Below are 16,832 nucleotides of genomic sequence, written 5' to 3'. Positions count from 1 at the left end.
ACCCCACTAATGACCCTGACCCCACTAATGACACCGCCTCCCACCTCCCAGCAGCCCCAGGCCCTAATTATTTTTAATCAAGCCCTCCCCAAAGAAGGAGCTGCGTGGCGGCTGGGTCGGGGCAGGGGTCCCACGGGGAGGCGGCACTTGCCAGACAAAGCAAACCCAGCCTGAACAAAGGGGCTTGAATTATACATGGGACAGGGGCTCACCATCCGCCTGGCAATTAGCAGCGTCCTCGTTAGTGGGGTCGATGGCGGGGTTGGTGTCCGCCACCCAGCAGAGGAGAAGATGGAGCAGGGGGACATGGGGAGAGCCCTGGAGCCCCGTTTCCTATGGGGGCACCCATATGGGGACCCCAGGAGGTGGTGCAAGCATCAGTCCTGTGTCCAGGCCATGGGGGGTCCCACATGGGGACCCCAGGAGTCCCCCCCAATCCTGTGTCCAGGCCATGGGTGCTGTTGGGCTCATTTTTCCCCCCAAATTTTGGGATGGAAATCCTCGTCCCTCCTGCGGGTGCACCCAAAAGGGGGGATGGCTTGGGGCAGCACCCTGTGGGTGCCAAATTTGGGGGCAGCACCCATCTCCCAGCCAGCAAAGCCATCCCATGTGGTTATGGGGGGAGAAATGGGGTTTTAGGGGAAATCCCAGTTTCCCCAATGTCCAGCTGGTCTTGATGCCAGGGGGATGGGCTCACAGCCCTGTTGGATGCAGGGGACTGATGATGGTGCCAGCCCCACTGCAGGGTTTGGGATGCTTGGGGTGGCATCATCCTCCCCGCTCAGCCATGGCGTTGTCACCCATCATGACATCCCAGTGTCATGCCTTGTCATTAAAGGATGCGGCTGAGTGGAGCGGGAAGGCTCCAGGGCGGGCGCTGGGAAGGATCCGGCCCCGGGAGCTCACCATCCACCACCATGCAACAAAGGGGTTTCTAAAACGCAACCCAAAAAACCCCTCCTGAACGCGGTGGGTATAAAAAGACGACGAACCAATTAATAAAAGCAATTTTTATGGATGTTTAAGAAGTCTCTAATGAGCTCCCATCCGCGGCAGCCGCTAATCGCTACGTTTAATAATGCGCTGGTGGTCACAGCACGCTCTGCTAAGGCGCATTATTAAATCCTCTCCACGATGAATGGGAAAGGTATCGGCGGGTTTAACAGCACCAGCTCTTTCACTAAATGAATTGTTCAAAATATTCAGGTTTCTGATTTTATTAGGACAGTGCATCCCTTTGGATGCCTCTCCAGCTCCGATACTTGGGTTTGCAATTGTCCTGGGATGCTGGTGGATGGGGTGATGGCAGCAGTCAGATGCTCTGGTCTTGTGGGATCACAGCCCTGGGCTGGACCGTGGTCCCATTGCCGGAGCAGTGGGGCTCCACTCCCAACATCAGTCGTGGTGACAGTGATGGTGATGGGGGCAATTTAAGGAAAATGCCGGGTGGGATTGTTATTAAATCCATCAATAGACAATGAGCAGCACTAATGATGTCCTGTGCAGACCTTTGCTCCTTAAAGCACCCCAAAAAGCATTGCGGGTGCTTGGGGAAACAGCCAAGTCCCTTCCGTGCCACTCGCTGTCAGCCCCAGCTGCTTCACATGGCGTGGGCGCTTTTATATTCAGCCCATGGTAAGATTTATCCTTGCGTCGCCAGCACTGATGGGTACCTCAAGCATCTTGTCCTTGCAGGATGCTGGGGTGAGGGACACATCCAGCCAGGAGGAGACCCCCAAACCCTCCAGGATCCCAGGGCCATTATTCAATGTAGAAATCAGAATAAATCTCCAATTCTTCAAGAAACTGGCCCACAGGGGTTTCGCTCAGCCGGGGATGAGTGCAGGCATGACAACCCTGCCTGCAGCGGACAGCGATGCCCCTCACCAGGCATCGTGGCTGCCTGTGGGTTGGGGGATCACCCCAGGGAGAGGGAGACCTGCAGTGTTTATCATATAAATCCCTTTTGTGCTGGCAGCTACCTCCTCCCAGGCTGGTGACAGCTGAATCTCTTAAACCTGTGTCTCAGGGTGGTTTTATCCTGTATATTAAGGTTAAAAAATTGGGTAAGTTCTGGAAGAAACACCCACATTTGCAGGGCATGGTGGGTGCACCCAGTCACCCCTGGGTACCACCTCCAGATGCCCCCTTCATCCCTCCAGGATGCAGGAGCATCCCCTCCTCCTCCAAAACAGCTCTACCCTCCCATAAAAATAAATATTTTGGGAGCCGCGTGCAGTTTCGCCTCCCCACCGGCTGCCGCCGGCTGCTCCTTTCGCGGCGGCATCGCTCCGAGGGATTATTTTTGCTCCCTGGCTCATTAACGGGGTTGTTACCAGGCAGATTTCCTCACCCGATTTTCTCCTTCCCAGCCTGCGGGTCGTGGGAGGAGGGACTGCTGGTTTCCATAGCAATGCGCTTGGCTTTAATCAGTATTTCTTTCCTGGGAGAATTGATTACGAAAGGTGTCACTAAATAAGTCAGTAAATTGGATTTTATATATATATATATATTTCTCCCCTCTATCGGATTATATTAACGGCGTCTTTGAGGCGCCGTTTGAGATCTGGGGGAAATTACCTCTTGCTTCTCGCAGATGTTGGGCTTAAAGAACTTAACTGGGAGAATTAGCATCGAAATTGCCTGCGGCTTAATCCTTGTCCAAACGGGCTTGGCCACTGTGGGCTGATGGGGACTTCTCAGCCAGGATCCATCCTGTCCCACCCGGCACAGCATCTGGTGGGTTTTTGCAAATTTTTGGAGACCAGCTTGTTCCACTCCTCCTCTTTCCAATGGCCCAAAGCTGCTTTTCCTGGAGCAGCTGGCTCCTGCTCGCTCCCCACCCTTGTCCAGCCCCAGTGTTTGTCTGTGCCTTACCTGCAGAATTTGTTATTTAGGGGGTCAGGCTCCCTGTATCTCTCCTGGTTCTCCATCTTGTTTGCCATACCTGTGCACCCCCCAGATTTAAGCCCAAGATCCCCCAAATTTAAGCCCAAGGGTCCCCCAAATTTAAGCCCAAGATCTCCCAAATTTAAGCCCCAAATCCCCCAAATTTAAGCGCAAGATCCCCCAAATTTAAGCCCAAGATGCCCCAGATCTAAGCCCTGGCTCCCCCCCAGGCTGGCGCAGGGCAGGATCAGTCCTCCCCTATGGTGTGTTGATGGCTCCATCATTATTGAGCACCGAGAGCGTGCAAGGCTCTTCCTTGCCCCGTTGACCATGGGACAAGGGGTTGGGTGAGCAGTGGGGTCCCTGCGGGCAGTGGGGGATGTCCCCTTCGTCACTGCATCCCACCAGCAAACTGGCACTGGAAGAGGTGCCGGCCAGTCTGGGTGCCGGTGATGCTCTGCCAGGGTCAGGGATGTGGCTCCGCTCAGCATCTCCAGGCTCACAGGGAGAAATCCCCCTGCTCCGAGCAATTCCCCATTTGCTCAGGGGTTTTTTTAGGGTTTTTTGCTCCATTTTAATTAATTCTCAGCCTCTCAGTGGCCATGCTGCTAATGTGCTTTCTGCTGCGAGTCTCCGGCGTGATGACAAGCTGCGGCTCATTGTGGCTAATTGAGGCGCTTGATTAATCCCAATTTTTTTTATCCAAAAGGCTGTTTGTTGAAGCCGGCTTTTGCAGGGGGTGGTTGCCGATGGTTCAGAGACAGCAAGGGCCTCCGAGGCTGAGCCAGGGATCAGGGATCTGTGTCGGACTAGGGCAGGGGGTTTATTTGCTGTGGGGTGGGGTGGGATGGGGTATGGTGGGATGCATGGGATGGGGTAGGGTGGGATGGGATTGATGGTAAATTGGATGGGATGGACTGGTTGAATGGAATGCATAGGATGCATAGGAAAAATGGGATGGGATGGAAGGGGATTGATGGATAGGATGGATGGGATGCATAGGAGGGATGGCATGGGGTGGAATGGATGGAGGGGACAGCAGGCTCCCCCATTCACGCTCCATCCCAGACACACAGATGGGTTATTTGGGCACGGCATGGGGCTGTACAGCCCCTTCACTTCACCCTCTGCTTCCAGATGGATTTGCTTCAACCTGAAGCCTAACTTCTCTTTGTGGCTGCCTGAGGCAGTGTGGCCGGGCTCTGCCCCTGGGTCCCATCACTCCCCAGTGCCCATTCACCCTGCAGCCCTGTGCCGCTGGCTGTTGCCCATGTCTCTTCTCTCGATTTCTCCTTGTGGCTTAACTTAGGCTAAAAGTTGTACTTCAGCAAGATTCTGTCCAAATCCTGTCTCTCCGTGCCAACCCAGCAGTCCCAGCCCTGCTCCTGCACGTTTGGAGCAGCTCTCAACTGGGTGTCCTCAAGGCACAGCCTTTCTCCAGCTTTTGGTCTGAGCTTTTGGTCTTCTTCACCACCCCTCTGTGCCTCAGTTTCCCCATTGGACCTGCTCTGATGGAGCTGGTCACCCTGACCAAGAAAGCAAATGCCCTGCAATGTGGTGCTGAGCAGGGCTGGGCAGGACTTACCTCCTTTTCCAGGTAAACTGAGGCACAGTACAGCAGTGCACAGCACCTGGGCGGTGCAGGATCAGCCCTTCCCCAGCCATCACCAGCAACCTTGGTGCTTCAGCCCTGCAGGTGTGAAAGCACCTCAACCTCACAGGAATGAATGGCTGGGTCCCGCTGGGGTTGCAGCCCCGTGCCTCATTTTCCCCTCCATGGCAAGCACCTCCTCGGGCACCTCTGCTGTCCCTGGGGCACATTTCCCCCTCAGGTACACAGCTGGCACCCTCTTACCCCATCCCATGAATGCCACCCCTCCATGTCCTCCCCACCAAGGGGACCCCAGGGTCCTGGGTTGTTTCAAGGTCATTTGCAAGGTCAGGCTGAGTGGATGCAGAGCAAAACAAGCTCGGGGTTAACGGGATCATCCCGGCTCCCGTCTGTGGGAGCAGTTACATGGGTTTGCAGCTCCTGAGCAATCCCAAGGGGGTGGAGGAATTCCCGAAGGGATGGAGCAATTCCCTGCAGGAATAAAGCCTGTCGTGTAGGAGGGCATTGCTCTGGAGCCAACCTCTGATGGGCCAGCAGGGAACTGAGCTGCTTCGATTTCCTCAGCTTTCCCCAGGCATGGAAAAGTTTCCTTGCTGGGAGGCAAGAGAAAGAAAAAAGTCTCGTCTCAGCATTTATAGGATGGTGCAAATAATAGATGTAATCTTGTATTAAAGTCAAATAGATGCAATATTGTACTAACGTTAAATAGATGTAATACTTTATTAGAGTTAAACCAGCCTGCTCATGGGGAAATTTGAGATTTGTGATGTCTGAAAAAACCCTACCAAAACTCCTCCAGGGGTAATGACCTGCTGCGGGTCCTCGCTGGGGACATCGGAGCTGGCAAGAGCCAAATCCACCCAAACCCCACAGTTTTGGGAGCCAATGGCCCCAACAGTGGCTCGGGGCTTTGTTCTAGCGGGTGTAAATCAGGAGGACCCCAGGGTGGTGATGGAGCATCCCTCTCTGCATGGGAACACCCGCTGCTCTGGGCTTCAGCATTCCTGGCATCTCAGAGCACTGCAAAAGTTTGGGGGTGTCTCCCTGTGCTGTGCCTCAGTTTCCCTTCACTATGATGGAGCCAAACAGGAGGCTGGGTGTAATTCGCCTTGTGCAAAGGGCACTTTGCAATCCTTGGGCTACATTTAGGGGATTTTTTATTGTCATTATTATTATTATAGCCATTAGCCACCTTGAGGCTGCATTTCCCAGCCCTCCTTTTACGGAACCCCCCAGGGATGGATGGAGCCAGGACCATGAATCTCAGGTGCCAGGGCTGGGAGGACACCCAGCCATATGGGTGCTGGGGTCTCCTGGGGGTCCTGGGGATGAGTGCAATGGGTGACCTCGCACCTAGGGGTGCAGCCCGCCCCGGGGCCATATCCAGCCCGTGGAGCAGGTTGCCGGCAGCAGGCTCCTGGGGCGCAGCGTCTAGACAAGCGCATCCAGCTGGGGTTGCCGCCACGTTCCCATGGCAACGCTGCCGGATGCGGCGAAATTAAATAACCGGGAACAGGGGGAAAAAAGAATAGGTGAGAGAAAGAAAAGCCCATCGGATGGGTGGTGGGTGGTGGGTGGGTGCTGGGGAGCCGTGGCGAGGGCCCCCATGCACCCCAAGTCTCTGCCTGTACCCCCAGCACCTGCAGCCACATCCCAGAGATCTGGGATGTTTGAGCCACATGCCAGGAACTACATCCAGCGATGCTGGCGTTGGGGGGCAGAAAGGGGCTGTGCAGAGGCCAGGAACCCCCCAGAATCCACTGGCATCAACAAGGGGTTGCAACAGCTGGGGAAGGACCCAATTTGTGCCTCTTTCACCCTGCTTTTCGCTCCTGCCATGTTTTACAATGGGGCTGCTTGGTCCCAGAGCATCTTGTCGGCCAAGGGCTGCATCCTGCTCACCACCACCCAATTCTAGAGCGCAATCAAGGCTCCGGCGCCTTTAATTTCTTTTCCTCTGCGATTTCACGAAGGCTTTTGCAAGTTGGAAGTAGGTCAAGAACTTGTTTCCAAGTCATTAAATGAAGTCCCTGGGTTCACAGCGGTGTTTGCACCTTCTTAATAGTCAATTCACTTGCTTGCCGTTCATTTAAATCGCAGCCAATTTCCCTAAGTGGAGAGGGGCGGCTTGCAGGGACTGTACGATGAAAATGCCTCCGATGGCTCCGATGGCTCCCCAGGAGCAGGTGAAGGTGCTGGAAGAGTGAAAATCAGCAAAATGCCTTTAAACTGCCTCAAAAAGAGAGGTTGGGAGGGGGGGTGAGGCTGCAAGGGGGTGCTTGGGTGTTGTGGGGGCTCAGGATGGGGATGCAGGACCCCTTAGCATCCTTTGGGTCTGGGAGCTGGACTTTGCTTTCCTTCCTGCGGATGGGGGGCAGGATCTGGCCGGCCCCTGGGAAACCCGTGCGCTTCGTCAGCCCCAGTGATGCTCCATCTGCTGCGGGGACACCCAGCCCTGGGGATTGGGGGAAACGTCCCTTATGGGGACTGACAGCATTGGGCATCCCGCTAGCAGGCCAGATCCTGTCTGGGGGGTGTTTTTTCCCTAAACCCCAACATTATTTTGGCCAAACTGCTTAGAAACAAGGCATTTCGGCTCCAAACAACCAGGACGGACTCAGCAGCGGGGGGAGCGATGCTCTCGCAGCATCTTTGGACGCAGCACAGAGGGGAATTTGAGGCGGAATAAAAGCCCCAAATCTCTTCAAAATGCAGCGAAATGAAAAGTTAAATCCCTGGCGAGCCCAAGGCATATGGTGTTCGGGAGGAAATCACCCGGCTGAAGGATAATAACCCATCGGGGGGTAACGAAGCCCCGCTCCGCTCCTGCCACGCCGCAGCATGGAGGGGAGAGCAGAGGGTTTATTTCAGCCCAACGCACAGATGCTGCTGCTGAGATCAAGGGCAGCAGGCAGCCGGGAGGAGCATCCTGCCTGCGCTGCCTGCTCCAGCCTCGCCGACACCGAAAAAAAATGCAGCTGGATTGTCAGGGTTTTTCAATCTTTAGGGAGAATATTTTCAGGGGGGGGAACATCCTTTTTTTTCTGGGATGGAACCTCCTCCTATCTATTTTTACCCCTTTCTGGGAAAAATGAAGGGGGGAATATCCCATTCTGCTGCCCACATGGCTTGGTGAGGACCCTCAGAATGGCGACGGGCGGGTTTGCTCCTGCCTGCGAATGTCAGAGCCACATCCCCGGGGAGCCAGCAGCAGAAAAGCTGCGGTTTTGCCGGTGGGGAAAAAAAATCCCCTAATTTTCCCCAACCTCTACCCCGGGGGGAGCTTCTGGCTCCTGGTGCATCAAGCCCCCCAAAATCTGGAGCAAGACCCCGTGCGCTCGGGGATGCTGAGTGTGCCACTTCGGTGCTGGAGCATGGTTGAGAATCCTCTCCCTGCTGCAGGGTGTTCTGTGGGGGGATTCACCCCTCTGCTCCCTCCCTCCCCACAGCTGGGTCCCCTGGAGGCTCCTGGGGTCCAGTATCCCAGCTGGCAGTGGGTGCTGCGCAAGGATGCTTCCCGCTCTGCCGAAAATTAGGCTGTTGGGGACCGGCGCAGGATGCCACTCATGATGGGCACACGACACATGGGTGATGCCCGCGCGCCCTGTCCCATAGTGAGTGGGGCTGGTGGGGGGACGGTGAGGGCAGGGCTGGGGGTGGTGGGGAGCACCCCGATTCAGCCAGCCCCGCTCTGAGGGTGGGGGGGTGCAATGTGCAGGCAGACTGTGTGCAGGCAGAATGTGCAGGCAGGCTGTGCGTGCAGGCAGACCCATGTGTGCAGGCAGAATGTGCAGGCAGAATGTGCAGGCAGGCTGTGCGTGCAGGCAGACCCATGTGTGCAGGCAGAATGTGCAGGCAGGCTGTGCGTGCAGGCAGACCCATGTGTGCAGGCAGAATGTGCAGGCAGAATGTGCAGGCAGGCTGTGCGTGCAGGCAGACCCATGTGTGCAGGCAGAATGTGCAGGCAGGCTGTGCGTGCAGGCAGACCCATGTGTGCAGGCAGAATGTGCAGGCAGAATGTGCAGGCAGGCTGTGCGTGCAGGCAGACCCATGTGTGCAGGCAGACTGTGCAGGCAGAATGTGCAGGCAGGCTGTGTGTGCAGGCAGACCAATGTGTGCAGGCAGAATGTGCAGGCAGGCTGTGCGTGCAGGCAGACCAATGTGTGCAGGCAGAATGTGCAGGCAGACTGTGCGTGCAGGCAGACCCATGTGTGCAGGCAGACTGTGCAGGCAGGCTGTGCAGGCAGGCTGTGCATGCAGGCAGACCCATGTGTGCAGGCAGGCTGTGCAGGCAGACCCGTGTGTGCAGGCAGACCCATGTGTGCAGGCAGAATGTGCAGGCAGGCTGTGCGTGCAGGCAGACCCATGTGTGCAGGCAGAATGTGCAGGCAGAATGTGCAGGCAGGCTGTGCATGCAGGCAGACCCATGTGTGCAGGCAGAATGTGCAGGCAGGCTGTGCATGCAGGCAGACCCATGTGTGCAGGCAGAATGTGCAGGCAGAATGTGCAGGCAGGCTGTGCGTGCAGGCAGACCCATGTGTGCAGGCAGAATGTGCAGGCAGAATGTGCAGGCAGGCTGTGCGTGCAGGCAGACCCATGTGTGCAGGCAGACCCATGTGTGCAGGCAGAATGTGCAGGCAGGCTGTGCATGCAGGCAGACCCATGTGTGCAGGCAGAATGTGCAGGCAGGCTGTGCATGCAGGCAGACCCATGTGTGCAGGCAGAATGTGCAGGCAGAATGTGCAGGCAGGCTGTGCGTGCAGGCAGACCCATGTGTGCAGGCAGAATGTGCAGGCAGAATGTGCAGGCAGGCTGTGCGTGCAGGCAGACCCATGTGTGCAGGCAGACCCATGTGTGCAGGCAGAATGTGCAGGCAGGCTGTGCATGCAGGCAGACCCATGTGTGCAGGCAGAATGTGCAGGCAGGCTGTGCATGCAGGCAGAATGTGCAGGCAGGCTGTGCGTGCCGGCAGACCATGTGTGCAGGCAGACTGTGCGTGCAGGCAGATCGTGAGTGCAGGCAGGCCGGGGATGCCCACGTGCTGCCTCCTCCTGCCACCGGCTCCGTTGCCCTCTGCAGCCCACGGGCTCCGGTCGGCGGCTGCTCCCCAACCTCAGCTGGTGCTTCCGATGCTGCTGGATCTCCCGGGCTCAGCCTGGATCCGGGAATCCTGACCCCGGCTCACCCTAAGGGAACCAGCTCCTTCTCCAGGTTGGGGCATCTCACGCCTGGCATGCCCTAGCGCACGGGGTCTTGCCCCAGATTTTTGGGGGGTTGACCATGCAGCTCCCCCTGGCCAGACACAGGGGTGGAGGTTGGGAAAGAGGGTATTTTTAGGGAATTTCCCCACACACTATCTCCCCCACTGAAACCACAGCTTTTCTGCTGCTGGCTCCCTGGGATGTGGCTCTGACATTTGCAGGCAGGAGCAAACCTGCCCGTCACCCTTCTGAGGGTTTTAATAAAGCCACACCAGCAGGGAAAGGGGATATTGCCCCCCCCCGATTTTTCCCAGAAAGGGGAAAAAAATAGATGGGAAGGGTTTCCATCCCAGAAAAAAGAGATGTTCCCCTCCCAGAAAGTGTTTTGCCCAAGTAGTGAAAATGTGCAAACCTCTTGTCCTGCCCCAAAACGGCCCAGCTGAAGTGGCAGCAAGCGGGGGGAGCCCGGGATGGGGAAGGGCACGTGGTGGCGTGGCCGGGGCCATCCCCATGGGCAGAGGGATGGGGTGACCAGTGTCACTCTGTGTCATTTAATGGGGCTGGACCCCTGTGTCACTGTGCCCCCCTTAGTTGTCACTGCTGCCCCATGTGCTCCGGATGACTGGGTTCCTCCTTGGGGACATTGGGGACAGGGGGCTTTTATTTAAAAGCAATTAAATACATAATGATGTACCCGGAAAAAATCACTGCATGGGCATGGGGAGTGGCACAGCTTGAGTTGCAGCTGGGGGACCGGGGTGGGGGGGTGTCACTGCCCCATGTTCCCAGGCATGACTCCCTGCCTGCTGCACCCTGGGGTGATGGTGCACCCCAGGGTGATGCTCGGGGGCCTTCAGGCTGGGCAAGAGCAGAGCAAGCAGCAGGGATGTTCCCAAGGCTTCGCCCAGCACCCAAATGTGGGGCTCTGCAGCTTTGGGGGTCTCAGGGGGAGACAAGAGGAACTGGCTCCACACAGATGCGAGCGAGTGAGCAGGATGGAGGGACTGTCCCCCTTTCCAGCTCCCCCGGGACATGCCCCCCCTCCCCCCTGCCCCCAGCGTCAGAACAAGCTCCCATCTCTCTCCACCCATTAATTATTGAGGCTTTAGGGATGCAATAATATATTTATGCATCTGTGTCAGCAAACATGTCATCCCCATTGCAGCCGAGGCGAGAGGATGGAGCGCAAGGAGTGGGGCAGTGCTGCCTCCCCCACGGAGCCTGGGGGGACTGGGGGCCGCAGCCAGGCCAGTGTCCTAGCCCCAGGCCCTGGTGACATGAGCGTCACCTCCCCTGGGCACTGCGGGGGAAGGACGTGGATAAATTGTTCCTGCGATTGCCAGGACCTCCAAGCTCCTGGACATGTGTGCCTCAGGGTCATCTGCGTCCATAGGTGGCCATGTCCTCATGTCCCTTTGGTTTTGGTGGTAATGAAGTGTGTTTTGGGGAAGTCTCTAAGAGCCATCAGATGTGACAGCTATGATGGGAGGATCTGCTGCCAAATCCTGCTTCTGTAAATTCCAAGCAGGGTCATGGGCTGATGGGGGGCCGTGGTGGCTCCAGCCTGTCCCTGGTGGGCATAGTGGGACGAGGGATGGCCCCGGACCATGCTGTGGATGTGGTGTCCATCTTGTTGGACAGTGGAAGTACTTGGTCCCCTGGTGTTGACTGGATGGCTGTGTCCAAAGAGTCGCAGTCAATGGCTCAATGTCCAAGTGGAGATGTGTAACGAGTCGTGTCCCTCAAGGGTCCGTACTGGGACCAGTACTATTTAATATCTTCATCAGTGACATAGACAGTTGGATGGAGTGCACCCTCAGCAAGTCTGCAGATGACACCAAGCTGAGTGGGGCAGTTGATGCACTGGAGGGATCGATGCCGTCCAGAGGGTCCTGGACAGGCTGGAGGAGTGGGCTGAAGTTCAACCAGGTCAAGTGCAAGGTCCTGCACATGGGACAGGGCAATTCCCAGTACCAGTACAGGCTGGGGGGTGAATGGGATTGAGAACAGCCCTGCCAAGAAGGACTTGGAGATACTGCTGATGAAAAGCTGGACACGACCCAGCAATGTGTGCTCACAGCCCAGAAAGCCCACTGTATCCTGGGCTGCACCAAAAGCAGCGTGACCAGCACGTCGAGGGAGGGGATTCTGCCCCTCTCTTCTGCTCTGGTGAGACCCCACCTGCAGTTCTGTGTTCAGATCTGGGGCCCCCAATATAAGAAGGACATGGACCTGTTGGAGCGAGTCCAGAGGAGGGCCACAAAGATGATCAGAGGGCTGGAACACCTATCCTATGAGGACAGGCTGAGAGAGTTGGGGTTGTTCAGCCTGGAGAAGAAAAGGCTCCAGGGAGACCTTCTTGCGGCCTTTCAATATATAAAGGGGGCTTACAAGAAAAATAGAGAGAGACTTTTTACCAGGGCCTGTAGTGACAAGACGAGGGGCAACGGTTCAAACTGAAAGAGGGTAGGGTTAGACTGGACACAGGGAAGAAACATTGTATGGTGAGGTTGGTGAGACACTGGAACAGGTTGCCCAGAGAGGCTGTGGATGCCCCATCCCTGCAAGTGTTCAAGGCCAGGTTGGATGGGGCTTTGAGCAACCTGGTCTAGTGGAAGGTGTCCCTGCCCATGGCAGGGGGTTGGACTAGATAGTCTTCAAAAGGCCCTCCAACCGAACCCATCCTGTGATTCTCTGATTCCAAGAGAGCAAAAATGACATCTGCTGGGCAAGAAGATTTCTGTTTTAATACTGCAGCAGGTTGGAGAGTGCTGGGTTGGGGATGCTCTTCCCAAGGCCCAACGCTGCCCAGCTGGGTTGCAGGAGGAATTTCCAACCTCAAAATATCAAATCTGGTGGGGATGGGACATGGGGGAAGGTACTCACCAGTGTCTGTGCACAGCCGGACTGGGATTCATCTCTTCCATCCTTGTCATGGGGATTAAAAAGGACTAGGAAACCCCACCGAGTAACAGGATGGGTCTGAGGAAGGTGAAGGTGCCATAACCAAGGGGTGATGTGGGGACAGGTCAGCTCCTTCCCACTTGAATTTGGTGCCAGCACCCTTGAAAAATCCCATTTTCTTCCAATTCTGCCTCACTGGTTCTGCCTGTCCAGAGCCCCCAGGCTGAGCCCCAGCAGCTCCCTGTCCCCAGGGGGCTGCGCACGTGTCCCCTCCTGCCACGGTCCTTCCCAGGGACTGCCATACAGTGATGGAGCCCTATCCCTGCGTCTCGCCCACTTCGATTTCTTGATTAAAATAAAATCATTGCAGGCAACGCGTTTCAATTAGCAGCACTCTGGTGCGCGCCTGCCCCCGACTAATTGATGTGATTTGCTGCAAAGGGAACTTTTGGGGCCGATCGATAAACTAGAGTGTTTAATTAAGAGGGAGCCCTAAAACTCATTGCATTGATCGGCTGCAGGTTTATCTTAATTAGTAGCAGGATGGTGTGTGGTTCCTGGTCCCGCACCCCCAGGAGCATCACAGCTTCGATGGCGGAGCAGCGATAAGAGCTGAAAGGGGAGAGCAGGGTATTAATGAGGGTGGGTTGTTAATGGGGCTGCTATTAGTATGGGAAATACCCCTTACAGGAGGAGGACAGCCTGAGGAGGATGCTCTGAGCTCCACAAGTCACCTAGGTTTGTGGGGGTTGGATGCTACCGGTCCCCAAGTTGCTCGAGGTTTCTTGTGGAGCACGCTGAGAGCTTGCAGAGTCCCTTGCCATGCTTGCAGCCTTGCAGCCAGGCTTGCTCACTGCTTTTGCTTCAATTATGGCCACCGTTGACGAACAGCTGGGGGTGGCTGCATGAAAAGCCGGCTGTCTTGAAGTTTGCTGCCGGGGGACATCTCACCCCCAAAGGATCAGGGGAGGATGCTCCAGGTGCTGGAGCAGCCTGGGGTCTGCAGTGAGCGAGCCGTGAGAAGTGCTTAGAGCAAGCCAGGAGCATCGGTCTGAGCTGAAGACGGTGCTCATTCAGCCCCACAGTGACCCGTGCGAGGATTTCCAAATCTGTGCCCCCCACTTCCCCTGGAGCATGGCTGTGCCTCAGTTTCCCCACTCATGAAACTGGGCGTAAGGCTGCTGAGCTGCCCTTGAGATGCCCTTGGCGCTTTGCAGTCAGCAAAAGCCAGGGGAGCTGCAGCCGCAGACTCACCACGTTTTGTGCTGTGTCTCTGTATTTTCCTTAACTTTAAGCAGGATCTGACAAGGCTAAAAAACCAAGATTTGCTTTTCAGGTGGAGGGAATATGCTTAAATAACAGCACACACAAAGCAGCATTTTACCTGCCAGGCAGCTCTGACAACATTTTTCGGCGCAGTTAGCAGCCCTTGCTCTTCTGTGGGGAGACTGTGTTGTTTGCCACTAATTTTGCCTCTCATTGGAATGAAGAAGGATTCAATTCAACCAGGCTCTTCCCAACTCCATCTCCTTCAGCCTGTCCTGGCTCGATGGGCTGGAATTAAGGAGCCATGAGGGTGAAAGCGCATCGCTCCGGCTCCATGGGATGCTCTGAGAGGCTCTTCCCAGCCCCATCCCTTGGCTTGGAGACTCACCGGTACCCAAAACTCACAGCCTTCACATCTAGTTCCTGCTAAGCAGCTCTGTCAACAGTCACCAGATCGATGGATGGCTATAAAATGCCGAGCACCGTGCTCCTTGTATCATTTATTATTTACATTCCTCAATTTAAAAGATTTACGACCTGGTTGTAAGTATTTCCAAAGGCCGTTTCCTTAGAGAGTTTAAATAGCGTGGAAGTGAATTAAGCCTCAATGCAAACAGCCTTGGTCCTGGCCCTGTGGATCCAGGGGCTGCCCAGGCTCAGCTGCTCCATGCCTTTGCATCACCTTTAATTGAAACCGGGGTCCTGCCAGCATGGATCCAGCAGATCCTAGCCCAGGGTAGGGTAGGAAATGGGATATCATGGACCTCAGCTCTGCCTTTGGCTTTCCACCTGCTGGCAGAATGGAGCTGGGCTAAAATAGGCATTAATTAGAGCCCTTGCTAAGCCAATTCAATGAATGCGTGATGCTTTATGGATGGGGAAACTGAGGCACAGCTGGCAGTTGCACACACAGATGCGTTAGCCGTGGCTCATCGTCACAAAACACTTAGGGAAGGACTTTTGCCACCTCATTTATTTCCCCCTGTAATTAGGACACATTAAGTCGGGCTGGATGGGCAGGGATGCTGCGGGGCCCTGGGGCAGCCCAGTGGCCATAACCCCCATGGGAGTTTCAGGGAGCACCAGGATGGAGCTCCCCTAAATCCAGATCACCGGGGGAAGCTGCCGGTGAATGGTGGGGGGATGTAAAGCCCATTTTCTCCTGCACTTTTCAGGATAAACTCTTCTCTGCCAGGATGAGAGGCATTGCACTGGGAGGGGAAACTGAGGCACGGTGCTGCGGGGAGGACTCGGGACCCCAGAGCTCTCAGCGTTTATCTGGGGTGAATCTGGGGCATCTCAAAGAACAATGAGACAGGGCTGGGCTGTCAAAAAGATAAATATAAAGAGGTTTTTTGGTTTGCAAGTCTGCTGGAGACACAGCTCGCTGCAGCCCTGTCCCCGCGCCCTTGGGGATTGTGGCATCTGATGCACCCTGAAGTTCTCTGAAAGTTCCCTGAAAAAACACAGCCTCATCAAATCTCCATTTTTTAACTTAAAACCATCGGCAGATGCTCCAGCACTCCCACCTCACCTTTGCTACCACCTTTCTTTAAGCTAATCCTGTAATTAAGAGTAATAGACCCCGAGCTGGTAGCAAATAGAGCCATAAATAAGCACTGGGATAACAGGCAGACCACATGAGCTACTGTCCCTAATTTTGCATGCCGTGCGATTTATTAAGCTGTGTCACGTCCTTATTTATGGATTACAAACAATAATGGCAATCAAAACTCAATGGTGTTAAATGGGAAGGCACACGATGAGCTGGTGAGGATAGGCAGAAAAATCACTTGCAAAATACCAGGACCCGGTGCACGACCTGAGCAGATTTTCCCCTGGACAAGCTGAGCTCAGGGATAAACCCATCCTGAAGGGTGATTTTCAGCAGTGCCCGAGACCTGAGCAGTGGGGAAACTGAGGCACAGAGGGTGCTGGCAGGACGACAAGCTGACGTCTCCTTGCTTTCCCCTTCTCAGTTCCAGATATTCCTAATAACCCCTTGCTTGCCACCATGCATTTGCCCACCACCGGCCGATTCATCACGCAGACATTTCAGCCTATCGCAACTAATTATCCATGGGATTTCCCATTAATTACCAGCTGCTCTTTGCCTTTAGCATCCCAGGAGCTGCTGCGGTGACCGATGCCCTGCTTTAATACCTACAACCCCTCCTTTGCTCTGTTGCAGGTAGCGGCACTGGAGAGGCAGATCTTTGATTTCCTGGGCTACCAGTGGGCACCCATCCTGGCTAATTTTTTACACATCATGGCCGTTATTTTGGGTATTTTTGGGACCATCCAGTACAGATCCAAATACCTCATGATGGTAGGTACCACCGCAGATGCTGGTCCCCATGCCCAGGTGCAGCATCGTCACCCCCCGGGGATGGCTCAGCCCCAGGTCCCCTCCCATATCCAAACCCAAATCCCTGTGGATCCGGTGGGATCCAGTGAGCAGGGTGGAGGGGAGATGGACCGGGGGATGTCCGTTTGGAATGGCATGCCCTGACCGGCTCTCTTCTCGGCAGTACGCGGTGTGGCTGGTGCTGTGGGTCGGCTGGAACGCCTTCATCATCTGCTTCTACCTGGAGGTCGGACGTTTGTCGCAGGTAATGTCCCCACCTGCCTCCTCTTCCTCCCTCCATCCTCCTTCTCTTCATCCCTCCATCCTCCTTCCCTCTCTGTCTTCCCATCCTTCCTGCTGTCCTTCCTCCTCCTTCCCCTGCTCCACAGCTCTGCCCCTCAAAAGGGACCCAGAGCCTGTGGGTGCTCCCACCCTGGCAGCAGAGCACCCACCTGGGACGGTGGGACGGACAGACGGATGGTTCAGGCCAAGGTGGTGGGGGGGAGGCTTTGTAGCGGGAGTGCAAAATTAATGAGGCTGATGAGTCGGGAATTGCAGGACGCTCGTTAATCACCAGCATGCCCTCAGCACTGCTGGGGTTTATGGGGTGCAG

General features: G+C 55.6%; 1 protein-coding gene across 3 annotated transcripts in view; it reads left to right on the top strand.

Annotated features, from left to right (window-relative positions):
- NKAIN1 (sodium/potassium transporting ATPase interacting 1) overlaps window positions 1-16,832 on the top strand; it is a 39,626-nt gene that overhangs the window by 11,543 nt on the left and 11,251 nt on the right. For all 3 annotated transcript variants that reach the window (XR_011328065.1, XM_069803380.1, XM_069803381.1), the window contains 2 exons: window positions 16,064-16,201; window positions 16,404-16,484. Coding sequence is in view for 2 of the 3 variants with exons in the window: in XM_069803380.1 (XP_069659481.1) it covers window positions 16,064-16,201; window positions 16,404-16,484 (219 nt within the window). In the remaining variant the exon portion in view is untranslated. The remainder of the gene's footprint in view (window positions 1-16,063; window positions 16,202-16,403; window positions 16,485-16,832) is intronic.

This window comes from Haliaeetus albicilla, chromosome 16 (genome assembly GCF_947461875.1).
Source record: "Haliaeetus albicilla chromosome 16, bHalAlb1.1, whole genome shotgun sequence".
Lineage (NCBI taxonomy): Eukaryota > Metazoa > Chordata > Aves > Accipitriformes > Accipitridae > Haliaeetus > Haliaeetus albicilla.
Note: the sequence above shows the minus strand (reverse complement) of the source record. Positions and strands in the feature narration are given on the sequence as shown.